The sequence below is a fragment of the Mus caroli genome, chromosome 18 (genome assembly GCF_900094665.2).
Source record: "Mus caroli chromosome 18, CAROLI_EIJ_v1.1, whole genome shotgun sequence".
NCBI lineage: Eukaryota > Metazoa > Chordata > Mammalia > Rodentia > Muridae > Mus > Mus caroli.
Genome location: NC_034587.1, coordinates 39,925,868 through 39,941,709, shown reverse-complemented (window position 1 = coordinate 39,941,709; position 15,842 = coordinate 39,925,868). Strand labels below are relative to the sequence as shown.

General features: G+C 44.4%; 1 protein-coding gene across 11 annotated transcripts in view; it reads left to right on the top strand.

The window, feature by feature from the left end:
• Ppp2r2b (protein phosphatase 2 regulatory subunit Bbeta) overlaps positions 1-15,842 on the top strand; it is a 404,944-nt gene that overhangs the window by 140,238 nt on the left and 248,864 nt on the right. For 4 of the 11 annotated variants that reach the window (XM_021150241.2, XM_029471975.1, XM_029471974.1 and 1 more), the window contains one exon: positions 13,153-13,346. The exons of 4 other annotated variants lie outside the window; for them this stretch is intronic. In XM_021150241.2, coding sequence (XP_021005900.1) covers positions 13,277-13,346 — 70 coding nt within the window. In that variant the 5' untranslated portion in view covers positions 13,153-13,276. Of the gene's footprint in view, positions 1-7,795; positions 7,815-12,556; positions 13,347-15,842 lie in introns of those variants that run through there. 3 more of the 11 variants (XM_029471973.1, XM_021150242.2, XM_029471977.1) reach the window with 3 other exon arrangements.

Genomic DNA, 15,842 nt, shown 5'->3' with positions numbered 1-15,842 from the left:
ATCTTTACACTGTGGAGTGCCTCTCACCTGAACATACATTTCAAACATTATCTCTCTAATCAAGGTGTGAGCTCCTTGCCAGTGTCTTAAAGGCTAATGCTAAGTACTTTGTAAGCAGGTCATGCATGCTTAGTGATAGGCGAAGATGTGCCTCCAGGACAAGCCCACGCACATGACAACTTCATACTGCCTTGTACTGAAACCATGGCTTTGAACAAATTGGAAAAATAAAAACAAGAAGACCAAATTACTTCAAGAATGAGAAATGGACAAGTGAATTAAACCAGCATCCATGTTGGCAGTGACAGAACACAGAGTAATCACAGTGCCAACATTTGATGCCAAACGCCCACAGGTATTGGATGTATTACATACTATGCGTGGTTTTAGACCGTGCAACCACCCCTTGATGTGACTAATGCAGTGTTTTTACAAATGAAATGAGAAGATAACATGGTTAATAAATCATCTACCATACGTTGCTAGGAAACATAAGAGCCAAGATCTGAACTCAGAACCACTGTGGTTCACAAAAGGCATGCCTTGAAGTTTGTCTCACGTCCTACCTATCTTTGGAAAGGTACCTATCTAACCGTGTAGCACTTCCAGTACGTGTCCTCTATGTAATACCTCCTTGCATTTCTCCCATTGACGTGTTAACAGGGGCAGTTGGTGGCATGCTTCCAAACCTGTATTCAACCTCATACCTGCCTTTGGTCCACGAGCATCCTTATTATTATTCCTCTTCACTATGTGAAGCAGGCTTACTGAGTCAGCATTGGGAAGCAGTGAGCGCTCATGCTTTGTAGCCCCGGATCTCACCACCACACACACACCTGGGGAAGGACTGCACATCTTTCATTCAATTCTCAAAAAGGTCTCTGATCCCAAAATGTTAAAGTCATTGCTCAAGGCCTGGCCTGCTTTTCAGATGTAAATTCATAAGCTTCCGTCTTTATCTTCTGTTCAGTCCTTGTGGTACCATCGAGTGCCAAATGGAAATTGCAAGGTCTCTATTTGAGGGATGTTTAATATGATTATTTCCCTTCCATATTTATTCCATAAATATTTATTGAGTTTAAAAATATACACAACCTTGCTTACAAGTTCAAGGTCCACGTAGCTCTCGAATTCTGTCTTCTATGACTTGCCACACCAGTGTCCTCATAGCTAGGACAATTTTGCTTGTATAACACCCTGAGCTCTTCACCATGTTTCCGACATGATGAGCAGAATTTGCCATGTGTTCCGTCCTATGGCTTCTAAAGTTGCCTGTGGTTCTGTTTCCCACTTAAGACAGAGTAGGTAGTGGACCACTGAGGTGTGAGAAGGGGCCAGTTGGAGCTGATTCTCAGTGAACAGAAACTTCTCTGTCTGTGGATTAGCAGAATTGATACTGTTCTTCTACAGCTCCTTCACAGTTCAGGACAAGGCAGATCGGCATGCAAGGGAAATCAGATACTTGGTACTTTTGTTTAGGACTGTGCCTACTGATTTCCAGGGTTGGGGTGAGGAAAAATTAATTAAAATAAAATCGCATCATTCTCTCTCCTTCCTTTTCCTCCTTCCAAGTCTTCCCATGCTCCCTCATTCTCTCAAATCCATGGCCTTTATTGTTTAATTGTGATACACACAAACACACATGCACACTCCCACATAAGCACACACACACCCCTAAATATATAAATACAACCTGCTTTCAATAGCTTCTTAACTCTCTGAAGAAAAAAAGATATATATCTCCAAGTAAAAGTTATCAGGCAACCTAGGGCTGGAGCATGGGAGTCCATGTAGCCCTTATATATCCCTAGCCTTCTAATGCATCCAAGAGTATTGTTTATAAAAGAATAAATATGAATCAAGACAGAAAGTAATGACAATAAATGTAAAATGTGTAGTGAAAGTATTTGTCTTAGCCCCAACAACAATCTGGCCCTTTTTTGGCTTCTTGGATGTGATCTGTGTGATCTGTGCAGTTGGTATGTGTTTTAGGTGGGAGATGGTATATATAGTATAACAGGAGTTATACTATCAGACAGTCACTAAATCACCAGGTAATCTGGCCAGGTCTCCATGATTCAGTTTCCTCTTCAGCAAAATGATGACAGTACAGACCTAACGATCTATAAACTGACCTTTCAACTTGAGCCTTGTCAAAGAAATATTTCACACTATCCAGAATTGGGCAGGCTGTAAAATGTAAAAGCATTGTACTCAAGATTACCCTAACTCCTGGCACTAACCACAAAGAGGAGGTTCCAAATTAACCCCAGTGTCAGTGATCTGTCAGGGGAATTAGCAAAACTCATTGAATACTGTCATACTCATGGTTGTGGCTCATTACAGGGAAAGGCACATATTAAGATCAACCAAGGAAGAATTGTATTGAGCAAGATCTGAAAGTGTCTAAGACAAAGCTTCCCTTGTTTTCAGTGTATAGATTGCCTTCCTGTCATGCACATGACAGCCTATAAGGGTATGACAGCCACCAGAACTTTTCTAGGCCTGGTGTTTACACTCAGCATTGGAGCACCACTGCACGGGCTCTGTGGGCATGGCAAAGTTAGTAATGATTGCCACAGAACTGGACTCAGTAACTAGGTGAATGGAAAATCATATGACCTAAGGCTCCCAGTCCCAATCAATCTGTCACTTTGCTGTGGCTAGTTCAACCCTAAGGTGCCCTGTAGCTATCACCCAACCTAAAATGCATACCAATTACATGGATAACAGATTATATCCAAGAAGCCCCAAAGAAGGCCAGATTGCTGTTGGGGCTAAGGCAAATACACATTTTATGTTTATTGTTCATTACTTTCTGTCTTGACTCATACTTATTCTTTTATAAAAATTTTGCTGGATGCATTAGAAGGCTCGAATGTAGTTCAATTGTCATGGGTAGCTTGCTTGCTTGGCAATTATAAGACCTATTGTTGGATTCCCCAGGACTACACAAACTAAGCATAGTAACACATGAGTAGATCCCAGCACTGAGAAGGTGGGAGCTAAAGGATTGGAAAGTCATGGGTCCCCTTAGGCATATAGTGAGGTTAAGGCCAACGTGGGCTACATGAGAGCCACACCCAAAAGTAAAGCCAGATACCTTATCGCAGTGGTTCTCAACCTTCCTAATGCTGGGACCCTTTAATACCATTTCCCAACTGTAAAATTATTTTGTTGCTATTTCATAACTGCACTTAGTTACTGTTATAAATTGCAATGTAAATATCTGAAGTGTAGGATCCTGCTACCCACAAGTTGAGAGCCACTGCGTTAGAGTAACTAACTGCGCAGGTGCTAAGGTGCTAAGTATTGGAAACAAAGCATTCCTATCGTCCTGAAAATCATACTCTCCTTGGGTAGTAACCAAAAACAAACAAATAAATACTTTTCAGTGTGCCACATGGATAGAGCTTTGATGGAGAAGAGGGTAATGGCTTTATTTCATACAGAGAAAAGCATCCCAGAAAGATCGATATTGAAACAAATCTTCAAAGACGCAAACCTGCTGAGCTATGATAGACCCTGCTGATGGTCTTGATGTCAGAAAGGAAATCAGATGCAAAGGTTCTGTGTGGTTTTGGGTTCCACCTCTCTTCTCGGGGTGTCTGAAGGTTGCCGCCCTTAGACCAACTCTGAGAGGACTGGGTTAAGTCAGGAATGGGTGGAGCCCAACAGCCCACTTTTCCCTCTAAAGTGTCAGACACAGCTGCACACCAGGCTGCCAAGGGTGAGGCAGAGTCTAGGACAAAGCTGTGGTTCCAGGACCTCTGCTTTTTCCCTCTCAGGGTGTCCAGATGTCCCTGCACACTGGGCTGGAAGGATGAAGCAATGCCACGGGGGTGGGGAGAAAGAGGGAAAAGCCTTCTCCAAGAATCTTAGCCTTCTCCAGTGATCTTCAATAAACAGCTCTCTGAGATGATCTTAGCTTGGACTTATACCTTTAGTCAAGGTGGGTTTATATACATATACTTTATTTGGGATGAACCAAGGGTTATGTAGCTTTAAGGAAGGGGGGTGAGAATATCCAGGGTGGGCAAAGGTCACTGACTGGAGGCTAAGGCTACTAAGATATCTCATTAGCATGGGGAAGATTTCCAGGTGTGGAGTTACATGACTGAGTACCTGTGACCACTTGGTTGGGGGAGGGGAAGTCGGCGGGTTTCATGCTCTGAGGCAGGCACTGAAAGCAGGGATGGAGTGAGTCCTGCTCCTGTTTGTCTCAGGATGACACTTTAAATCTCAAGTTTTGAGATTTCTGACATTTGGACAAATTCTACCTTACCAGTTCTATACTGCTTCCTCTGGTGGCATGGTCCATGTGCCCCACAGTTGCAGGATAAGAGTGTTTCCCTGCACTATTTAATGAGAAATTAGGATACCCCCATGTCAGTAGGGGAGTTGGGAGTATTTTGTGGTACTATAGGGAGGATGATAAATGAGACTATAGCCAGAGCTCAATCCTTACAATATCTCAAAAAGCTTTTGGTCCAAATATATAGGAACCCAGTGAAAGGCTTTGGGTAGAGAAGTGATGTGGAGTGATTCACATTTTAAAGGACTGGTTTTCCTGCTGCCTGTATCCTATGGTAGAGGCCATGACCCTTAGTTTTTAACAGACTCAACTGCAAAGAGCTTGTATTACTCTTGCTGAGAACCTCCTTTCAGCTCTCAGCACCCATATCATGTGGCTCATACATGATGCCCTATAACCTCAGCTTAAGTGGAATCTGATGCCTTCTTCTGACCTCTGTGGGCACTGCAGTTAGGTGCACAATCCTACACTTCACATACACACACACACACACACAGAGAGAGAGAGAGAGAGAGAGAGAGAGAGAGAGAGAGAGAGAGAGAGAGAGTTAAAAAAATTAAATTATAATGTTAAAAACAAACACAGCGATGACACAGCAGGCTGCTTCTGGGCTTCCTGGAGAGTGGCTAGTGTTAAAACATTCTCTGTAACTAGAACGGCATGGCAGCTGGGTGGTGAGAACTAGTCTATTACAGATACATGCTGAAGTTCGAGTTGGCAGATCTGATGGGAAGCATGTGGGGAAGAGGAGAGTTCAGTGACAGGAAGTGGAGCTGGCCTGGCAGGCAGCGCTAAGGATGGAGATGCATCAAAGGCACCCAGGGAAGTGGCGCTTGCCGCTGAGATTGTCTAGGGAAGAGTCAAAGTCAGGTCTGGGGCTATGTACTCCCTCGTGTGGGTGGTAACTGAGGAAAGGACGTGGCTCGTGAAGCCCAGAACTCTGGCCTCTACAAGTCAAAGGAGTGAAGAGGAATCAGCAAATGGGCCTCGGAGCTAACATCCAGGCAGCTGGAGACTCAGAGGAATGGTGGACAGGAATGAGTGGGAAAAGAACCCTGAGTGGGAGGGTGTGTGCAATTGCACACTTAAAACTGTCACATAGGTGGCTCAAAGTCAATGAAGTACCGAATTCTAAAGTTCATCAGAGAGTCTTCCATTGATCACGTGATCACAAAACTCTGCTCTCCAATCTAATCTAAGAAAACATTGCTTGTTCTTATACGTGGAAACCACGCATTAACAGCAACAGATTCTAGATTCACAACCATAAAAATTCTTTCTTGGGCAGTAACATCTGGCTATTTGACGTTGTTGCTGTGCTAAAATTCAAGCCATAGGAGTTCAGTTAAAGAGCTGGCCTTTTAAAGGGGCAACTGCCAGAGAGTCAATATGGGTTATGGTGTGCCATGTAGGTACTGTTTTTTTGTCTTTTGATATTCTGTTCATTCAATTTGAGAGTTTTAGGAAGAGATGAAAATTCCATTCAGTTTGTCTATTTTGCATAATATGTATGTATATGGTATGGCCGTATATGTCCTCACATTCTGTTTGTATGGCTTGAAATAACTGAGGTTCGTTACATTATAATTCTGTTCTTTAGAAAAATAACTGTTTGCTTCTGGGAGAATATGTTGAAACGCTTTGTTGTGAGTGGAATGGCATTTTGGGGACAGCTCCTCTTCACCCCTGCTATCCAGTCAGGGAAACACTGTCACGCCGGGTTCTACAACTACAGCCAATTGTGAGACATCTTTAAATGTAAAACAGTTTCCAAAGATGTGTGCCACAGAAAGGTGACAAAGTAAAACACAGAAAAGTATCCATTGGTCTTCAGGATCTTCAGGGTTATGTAACCATCTCTGGACCCTCTCTGACCTTAGAGCATTTCCATTACCCTCAAAAGAGTGCCCGAACCCAGCTGCAGCTTCCCCAGCCCCTGGCCATCACTAATCTTATTTTCTACCTACAGATCTGCCTATTAACATTTCAGAAAAATGGATGTTTGTCTGGTTTCTTTCACCAGCCATAGCTTTATTAGGTTTCATCTATGACAAAGCATGGATTAGTACTTCACTGCCTTTCATTGCTAAATACTGCTTGAGAGAGAGAGAGAGAGAGAGAGAGAGAGAGAGAGAGAGAGAGAGAGAGAGAGAGTCCAGTAGTTGATAGACATGTGTGTTGCATCAACTTTTGGGTTATTTTGAATAATACTGCTGTGAACAGTAGTCACGTGCAAGTTTTTATGCTTTGCATTCCTTTGAGTATGTATAGGTGGTGGGGTAATTGCTGTGACATGTGGAAATAGTTAAACATTTGAGTGACTGTCACATTGTGTGACTGCACTCTGCAGTCCTACAGAGATGCATGACAGTAGAATTTCTATCACATCCTCACTAACCCAACAGTTGTGATTTTTAGCTGACAGAATATAGTGAGGCATGAATCAGCATCTAGAGGCAGGTAGTTTAGAAAAGACCTTGAGGGGATCCCATCCCACCTCCTCTACTCACCTCCAGGCACAGTGATTAAGTACTCGGCCTTCAAAGACCATCTATAGCTGAGCTGGACTCCCATTTCTTTGACAACTACCTTATTTAACTCTGCTATCAGTAAAATAGAGATAATTATGGCGCTTACTTTGGGACCTATATCTAGAATTCAATGAGAAAAGTAAAGCCCTATGCACAGAGCCTACTGCACTGGTGCCTATTAAATGTTGTCTACCATTAGTGTATTGACAGCTCAATACTTGCTCAACATACGAAGACACTCTCATTTGCCCAACCAATTCTGTGAGTGGATGCTTAAGTTGGTTCCCATTTCTCAAATAAGGCTCAGAGAAATAACTTCATGTTTAAATTTTTTAATCACAACTTATTTTCTAAGAATAATTTCTTTAAAGTGATATTTTGGAACATTTTTTAGATGTACAAGTTTTTTCCAATATATATTCTTGTTTATAAGTTATACTAAAGCTTTGCTTTGAGAGTGGCAATCAGACGCTAGACAATACCCCCAAGAGCTGTTTAACTGGTTTTAGAGATCATCACATATACTTAATAAATAGATGCAAATAATACAATCTCCATACAAGGCAGCCTATTTTAACTCCAGCACCACTGATTGAAACACTAGTTAAGATGATGTTTTCCTTCTGGCCTCAGATCTGGGCTTGGGATTCTGCACCTTTGGTCTGATGACATCAGCACCTATGTAGACAAGAAGAGAGGCTGATGATGAATGTTTTTGTAGACATTTTTGTTTCACACCTAGGTTTATGAAAGGCGAAGATAAGGTATCTGTGGAGCCAGGATAGGAGAAAAGAAAGATTCCTGGAGACTGGGCATGACCAGCATTCCTTACATTGTCAGGTGTTCGAGTCTTCCAGAAGCAATCACTCAGGGTCTACCACGACCACAGCCGTTTTATATCCAGCCTGAAAGAATCAAAGAACTCATCAGGGTTCTTCTGATAAATATGAGAAATCTTTGTGTTAAAGGTAGGAATTCATGAGTTGTTTAATATCATTGAAGAAGTTCCTTGGATAATGGAATGCTTTGGAATTGACTCAACTTGGGAGTATAGTATTGAAAAATCAGAGGGAGTGTTGCACAGATAACAGGGAAGGTGCCAAGGGTTGGCTTCAACGATATCTCAGCAAGTGGTGAGTCTCTATTGGCCTGCTGGTAAGTGTTCAGAGACAGGCTCTCACATTTGGAAAAAACAACAACTTGATTTATATTGCCGTTAAAAAAAAAAAAAAAAAAAAAAAACGTATGAAGTCTTTGCTACAATGGTCTCACCAAGCATATTTCAGATTATACGCTGACATCAAGGTGTCACTCAAAGCACAGCTGGACAGAGATGTGCATCCTACACAACATTGGCCCGCAAGACTCCCTAATCTAAAGTTCACATGGCACTGGAAGGGCAAGAGGGATTGTTTTCTTTTCCTGCATTAAATGCCATGTTAAAGAATCATTCATGCTGTAGTATGCTGCAGAATTACAAACTTGCTTGAAATTCAAGAGGCCGGTCTCTGGGCAGCCAATGCATAAACCACCTCAGAGAGTGGATGGCTAGAGATCCTGAAGAGGAAATCCATGGGATTCCTCCATGGGGAAGTGTAGCTAGATTTGAAGTCACCAAGAATGGAAACTTCTCTTTCTTCATATTTGTATCAACATTATAGATTGCAGGCTTCTTTCATAAGGTACTAAAGTATTATCACTCTTGTTTTGAGTTGTTCATTTAGACAGCCAGAGGTTATAAAACTCAGGTTTCTGGGTCACGTGTTCTGGTGAAGACTGACCTGTAGCGATTGCGTCTCTTTGGCCTTCTTCAGACAGAGGTCTCCATGAAGCACTGCTGAGAAAGAACCATAGTTCATCCCATGGGGTCTGGCTCTGGTTCAAGCCTGAACCAAGTGCTTTCCTTACATTGTCTGTGAAGCTACCTGAAGCCCCTGAGAAGTGACTTCTAGGACTCCAGGCTGCTTTGTAGACAGAGCGACTCAAAGATGTTAAACTAACTGTCAGCGCTCAAGGAATTCGTAAATGCCTGAGCCAGGATACAAACCAGGACTGCCTGACACCTGAAACATACATTAAGACTCTAGACTCAAAGGGATCAAAGGTTTTGATAAAATTATAGTTGTTTAATGTACTAACTGGACAGGTTGAGCTCAAAGGTCTCAGTAAGTGTCAGAAGCACGGGCTGGCCAGGCAATTAGAGGAGAATTGTTTTGGGAGACCAAGAACAAGAGTGAGTTAAGAAAAGATACATACCCAGGCTGCCATGCTCAATAGAATAACTTAAGAAGGCTGCATATTTGTAACTGGCTCTCTCTGTGTAGACACAAGGCTGAATTAGATCAGCCTTTCAGAGTGCCCTCTGCTGCCCCCTTTGGAGCATGTAGCCCCTTTTATTTAAATTATAAATTAGACGTTGAGGTCTATGATGACAGAAATTAACTATCTCATGAGTTGATGTGTGAAACCTTGGTCCCATGTCAGTATCTGACACACACATACTTGTTAGAAATCAACTAAGCGATAATGATGGCGCACAAAACAGAACCTCTAAATAAGAGCAGTGTTTTCTTCCCCTGTATTATTTTATTTATTTTATCTTCACAGTGACTTTATGAAATTGATACCATTTTCTCCTGGTTTATAGGTAAGACAGTCTATGACTCAGGGAGATTTTGTAACCTACTCAAGGACACAGTAATAGGTAGATGAAAATCATCTGATATTTGATGTTATTCTGTGGTCTGTTGATTGAAATTTTTATTGCATTTTCTTTGTGTGTGTATGTGTGTGTGTATGTGTGTGTGTGTGTGTGTGTGTGTGACACCATGCATGTGAAAGTCAAAGGACAACTTGCAGGAGTCAGTGTTTTCCTTCTGCTATGTGAGTTCTGGGGAACAAATTCTGGTTATCAGGTGTGGCTGTCAGCACCTTTATCTGATGAGCTATCTTTCCATCCCCCTTTTAAAGGTGTAGCCCATACCCATCCTAACTTTGAATGTAGGTTTCTTCTTCTATGCACCATAACTGGCTTGATTATGTGTCGTATCTCAAAGCTCACACACTTCTGTGAAAAAAAAAAAAAAAGAACTCTGTTTCATGTTGTCTATATTTCCAGTATTTACTACAGTCCTAGCGTATATCAAATGTTTAGTGATTTTGGCATGCATATATGTAGGATTCAATGTGAACAATTATTCCCATAGCTGTAGAGGTTATACGCTAGAAAACTGCAGACTGGCAATCAACTTTTTTGTATGATTTTTTGTGTGACAAGAGGATCAAAAGACTACCATTTGTTCAATGTATCATACAGTTCAATACATACAAGTGAGCATCTGCTAAGTGGCAGGCACCTGACATTGGATCCATGATGAAAATATTTGACAATAATAAATGAACAAATATTGTTAAATAAATTATCATAAAGAAGACAAAAATAATTGTGCAAACAAAGAATAATAGAGGTTTATGGTGTGGTCTCACTGAATAGACATCGCCATTCAGAACTTTGCAATCTTCTTAATGAGTGGAAGTGTGAATCCTTCTCACTTGCCTTCTTATTCCTTGTGTCTTGGGTACTGTTGAGCAAATGAAGGCAGAATATTGCTGGAAATGCCAAAGGAAAAACGTAGTAGGCTTGGAGGCTGGAGAGAGGTGTGTTTCTCATGGGTTACTATAGAACATTCGTCAAACCCAGTCTGACCAATAAGCCTGAGCCCAGTTGGTCCACTATACATCTCCATGCCAGTCCATCCCATGTTCTAAAAAGACAAGAGATGACTTTATTTCCCAGTATGTCCTAAACCCTGCTGCTGTAGCCAAAAATCATTTCAACTAAAGGCAAGAGATCTCGGCACCACGATGCACTGAAAGACGGACTGATCTTTCCTTTCTTATCCTTCCTTACCATACGCTAATCTCCGAGAGAAGCTGAAAGGACTCTGGGACCCTAAAGCCTCCGTGAGACACCCAGCTCTACATGGAAGATACCACTAGGACTGCCAATACTGAAGTGGACTGGACCAGCTTGTACCAAGTCCCCTCTGCTACTTAAATTTCACACATGGCCTTTGAAAACATAGTCAAACAACCATGTAGGACGTAACTGCCCAGGAAAGTCAAGGAGAAACTACTAGACGCTCACCTTTCAACTCCTAATTGTGGGGGAAACATTTCCATCCTCTCTTTTCCCCCAAGAATTGCAGTTACTTTTTGGACTTGGAAGCAATACTATTTTCTACCCACCAGAAACATCTATTTTTTTTTTTCTTAGAAGCCTAGTGGCAGTTCACAGCCTCAGTTAAGGACTTGTCCCCCACCCCACCCCACCCCCCCTTTTTTTGGAACTTCAAATACTTTCTAAATCGTTTTAGCTGCAGCATTCATTGTATGTATATAATTAACTCACGGGTCCCCAGGGCCTATCTGGCTAAACTCTCGGAGCTTAACTGAGCAAGACATTTGCTGATGTCTCTTCCTATAGTGGCACCCATAGAAATGAACACTACTTCACAAGGAAAGTTCTTCTCCAAATTGCTCGTCTGGTGGTTTGGATGGCTCCATTGAATTATTTTGTGTTTTATAACAGGGATCGCATCATATTCTTTCAAATGTAGTATTTGCAACTTGGGGAAATGTGGACTGGAAAGTGGACCCTACCTTTCCTCTGATGCCACCCCCACCCCCGACACGCACACCTTTTGTGCCATTTTGTGCCTTTATAGTCCATCTGGATCATAGTGGTTCACTTTGGTCCCAGCCTCTCTTCTGCATTCACGGACTTAAAATGCTGAGGGCACACGGAAGGTATTCTGAACACCTGAGCAGAGAAGCTCCCTGTGTCTGTACAAAACAAAACGCAAAGGGCTATGGAGAGTGGGTTCCTTCTCGCTGAATATATTCATCCATAGCTCGCCCTGTGCTGCGGGCATAGACTGTGCTCTGCCTGTGGACACGGATGCCTCTCTCTCTCTCTCTCTCTCTCTCTCTCTCTCTCTCTCTCTCTCTCTCTTAGACAGGGTTTCTCTGTGTAGCCCTGGCTATCCTGGAACTCACTCTGTAGACTAGAGGCCATCTGCTTGCCTCTGCCTCCCAAGTGCTCGGATTAAAGGCGTGCGCCACCACTGCCGGGCGGTGCTGGTTTTGAACACCAGTTCCTCACAGTTAGATGTTAGCCTGCTTGGAAAGAAATCGGACATGATGGCAGTCTCAAATTTCTGGCCCCTGCTCTGCTTTCTAGTCCAAGCCTGGGGGCTAAGCTGTGAATAAAGCTCCTCTTCTAGCTCTCTCCAGCCTTGGAGCTCCTGACCTCACCCTTTAACTTCAGCAAGGGGCAGTCTACATCATATCCAGTTAACAAAGGAGACCTAGATGCCGACTTCTACCCAAAGGAAACTACTTCTAAACACTGTCCTGAATGAAGAAGTGCAGGCAGGTGTCAGGAGCAAAGCAGTGAGCTAAGGGCCTCCATGCACAAGCCAGCCCCTGCCCTTGGCTGTATGGCACCAGAGGGGAAAGATTGGAACAGCTCATCCACGCCTTTTTTTTTTTCAGTGAACCAGCAATCTACCATTCGTTGTCCAGGTGTCCTTGGCTGCCTCTTGCACCCCTCTGCAGCAGAGAGCAGCCACAGCCTCTGCCTGGACTCCCACTGCTGCTGGGGAAGAGTCCCGGGGCTGCTGACGCGGTTGGGAGGAGCCTCGCCTTTAATGCGCCAGCCGCCTCCAGCCTCCTGCAGCAGGAGCAGCAGCACCAGCAGCAGCTGCGAGTGCGCCCCTGTGGGTGTGAGGGTGAGAGCGCTGGCGCTGGCCGCAGCGCCCAGCCTAGCTCCCCGCCAGCTTTCCTAGCCCCCGCCTACGGGAGCCGCCCTCTCGTGGGACCAGCACCCTCATCTCAGCTGGGCAAGCCTGAATCCTGCCCCTGCCATCTCGCCACTGCAGTGTGGGTCCGGAAAGGCACCATTTTGTCGCGGCTGCCCGCTCTCCCAGGGGGAGGAAGGCTCTTATTTTTTGCATTTTGGAGCCGCTGCCTGCCAAGGGGAACCTGTTGGGCATCTCCCCAGCTCTACTTGGGAACGTCTCCTGGGCGGTCAGGCAGGACCAGACCTCTCGTGGGGGACACAGAGCTTCCTGGTACCCGGAGGCAGAGGAGGCAGGCGCAGCATCCTCGTTGGGAATTGGAGCTGAAGTGAGCGCACCGTGCGGGAGGAGCCACCGCATCCGCGGAGAACCGAGTGGAGGAGGTGACAGCTCCATTGCCGGGTTTTTATTTTCTTCTCTCTCCGCCTCCCCGTCTCCTCCTCAGGCTCGGACCATGGTGCAGTCCCACTGGCTCCCCTGCCCCCCTCTCCTGTGAGACTGGCTGCGGGGTGGGATCATGGATACTTGTCTGCCGGCTTCTGGTTCCCACGCAAGTAAGCCTGCTGTCAATGGAGGAGGACATTGATACCCGCAAAATCAACAACAGTTTCCTGCGCGACCACAGCTATGCAACCGAAGGTAATGCCAGCTCGGCCGCATTCCGCCGCTGGGGTCGGGTGCAAGTTGCGGATAGCCCTGCTTCATCAGTGGCCAGGCGCCTAGTGGCAGAGACTACTCTAGGCTCTGGGGCTGGAGCACTGGGCGGGGGCTGAGGCTAGTCTCTTGCTCAAGCCGCCAGACGGGTTAGGGGTAAGGCAAATCCATCCGGGCTGGGCTCGGTGACTAGAACCCCATGTTCAGCAGCAGGTGGACCAGGTACCCCCGGGAGTTAAAATGGCCTTTAGGGATGAGGCTTTTCAGGGTGCGGCTCCCAGGCAGACAGATGATCCCAAGGAAGCAGATGACACCTTCTTGTCCCAAGACGCTTATAAGAATCTTGGACTGAGATGAGAAGGGAGGGGCCCAGGGAGAACATGGTCCACCCCTCTCTGGGTACAGTGATGCTGAGGCTCTCGGTGACTGCAGCAAGAGTACAGCTTCATTTCTTGCCCATTCATTTCTCCGGCTCACTGGTTTACCTGCTCAGACAATCAACCCCCCTCCCCTAAAGGCCTTTCAGCAAAAGTAGGGGAGCCTTCTCCCCTTGAAAAAACATTAGCCAGAAATTTTTAAAAAGGTAGCTGGGGAATCATGATTCGCGGCGAGCGAATGAGGCTGACACGTGGGGCGAGCAGCGGGATCTGGATCCGTGGGGCCTTTAAAAATCACCATTATGAATTCTGCAGCAGTACTTTCTGCTGAATCAACAGCCAGCAGAAAGCAGGAGGGTTCAGCAAGCTGAGCTTTGCCAAGAGGTGAAATTGTGTTCCCTCACTCTCTGGCTTGCTGGCTCTCTCTCCTTTCAGCCTGCTCGCTCTGACATCAGCCTAAATGCTGGGCAGGCAGGCAAACAGGGAAAGTCAGCAGGTGGACTGCATCCTGCTCTTTGTGTACGAACTGAGTAAAGACGGTTTAGTTTTATTTGAATGACAAAACTTTTGCATTCGAGCTTCATTTTCTACCTGTGGGTGTTGATTTTTGACAACTAATACGAAGTATTGGAATCCCTGTGGCAATGTCCATGTGAGAAAATGCGTGCAAAAGTGCTTAGGGAAAATGTAGCAAGGCATATTAGCCTGTGACCCTTCTAGAATGCTAAAATTTCAATAATATTGGGTCACATCAGAAGAATGCACTGGATCAAGTAAGGGTGTGAGCTCTGAGGGAAATAGAAAAACTCATATATGGAGGGGAGGGTAATGGTAGCACCTTCTGCAAAGATCTCTGGAAATTTTAGACAGAAGAATTCTAAGTGCTGTTGAAAATACTTTTGCTATTCATCACCATGTCTGGGGACCAGCAAGCCCAATGTGTCTGTGGTACTCAGACACACTGTAAGCTGGAAACCTTGGAGATGATTTTTTTTAAAGATGGACCACCCATCTCTGTCCCATGTTGAATAGCATTCTTGCTGATTCTTAAAAATCTTTCCACAGCTGTGATGTGATTATAAGTCTTTGTGCTTTGTGACTGAGCATGACCAGGTAGCAATGACATCCAGTCATGCCATCTACCAGAGAGGTCAGTCTTGAATCTGTGAGCTTTGTGGTGGGTAGGAAGCTTTGTATTTGTGACTACAAAGAAAGAAGGTTCCCCCTGGTGTTTTCTTCTGTTACATTATGCAAGAAGGGGAAACCTAACAAACCAAGAAGGTGACTACCTTGAAGCCAGGTGTATAAGAATGGTACTTGCAGGAGGAAGAAGTTTAAGATGGCATCCTTTATTGTTTCCAAGGTCCTGGATGCTACCTGTGTACCTATTCAGTGGCATTTTTATACATTCCAATTATGGGTGGAATATTTAACAATGAAGCAAGGGTTTTTAATCAAAGAGCTTTAAATGTTTTCTGATATATACAAATCAATCTATTAAACCCCTGTATATGGTCTTAGTGAAGGCATGGGAAGAGTGGGAAATGGAACAGAGCAAGAAGTTCTCTAATAGTCTCGGTCTGTGCATTTCATGGAGTATCCATTTCGTCAAGTCACACAGTATGGAAAGAGCCTTCTGATGGACCAGCCTGCTCAGGCAGAGCACCAAACCCAATTGGACAGAATTCTCCTCCCGAAAAGTTGGTGGGTTTTTTGTTTGGTTGGTTGGTTTTTGGCTTTTTTTTTTCCTCCCTTGCCGATTTAAACTCACTCACTGATGGATTCTGGGTTCTTTCACAGACTTACTTTTCTGTTTCCTTCATCATCTCTACCTTTATGCTTCGACCTGCTCAAACGTAGCAAGCCATCATCCGTTAACTCTCCTTGTTTTCTCTGATGGTTCTTTCACTCTTTGCTCTCTGATCCTGCTACACTGCAGCATTATACTGAAAGCTGAAAGGGGTTTGCAGTGTAGTTACTGTGAAGGAATTTAAACTTAATTTGCATTGTAAGTGGTAGCTGCAGGCAGGTTTATCTAGCTTAGAGCAATGTAAATGCTGTGATGTGTGTGTGTGTGTGTGTGTGTGTGTGTGTGTGTGTGTGT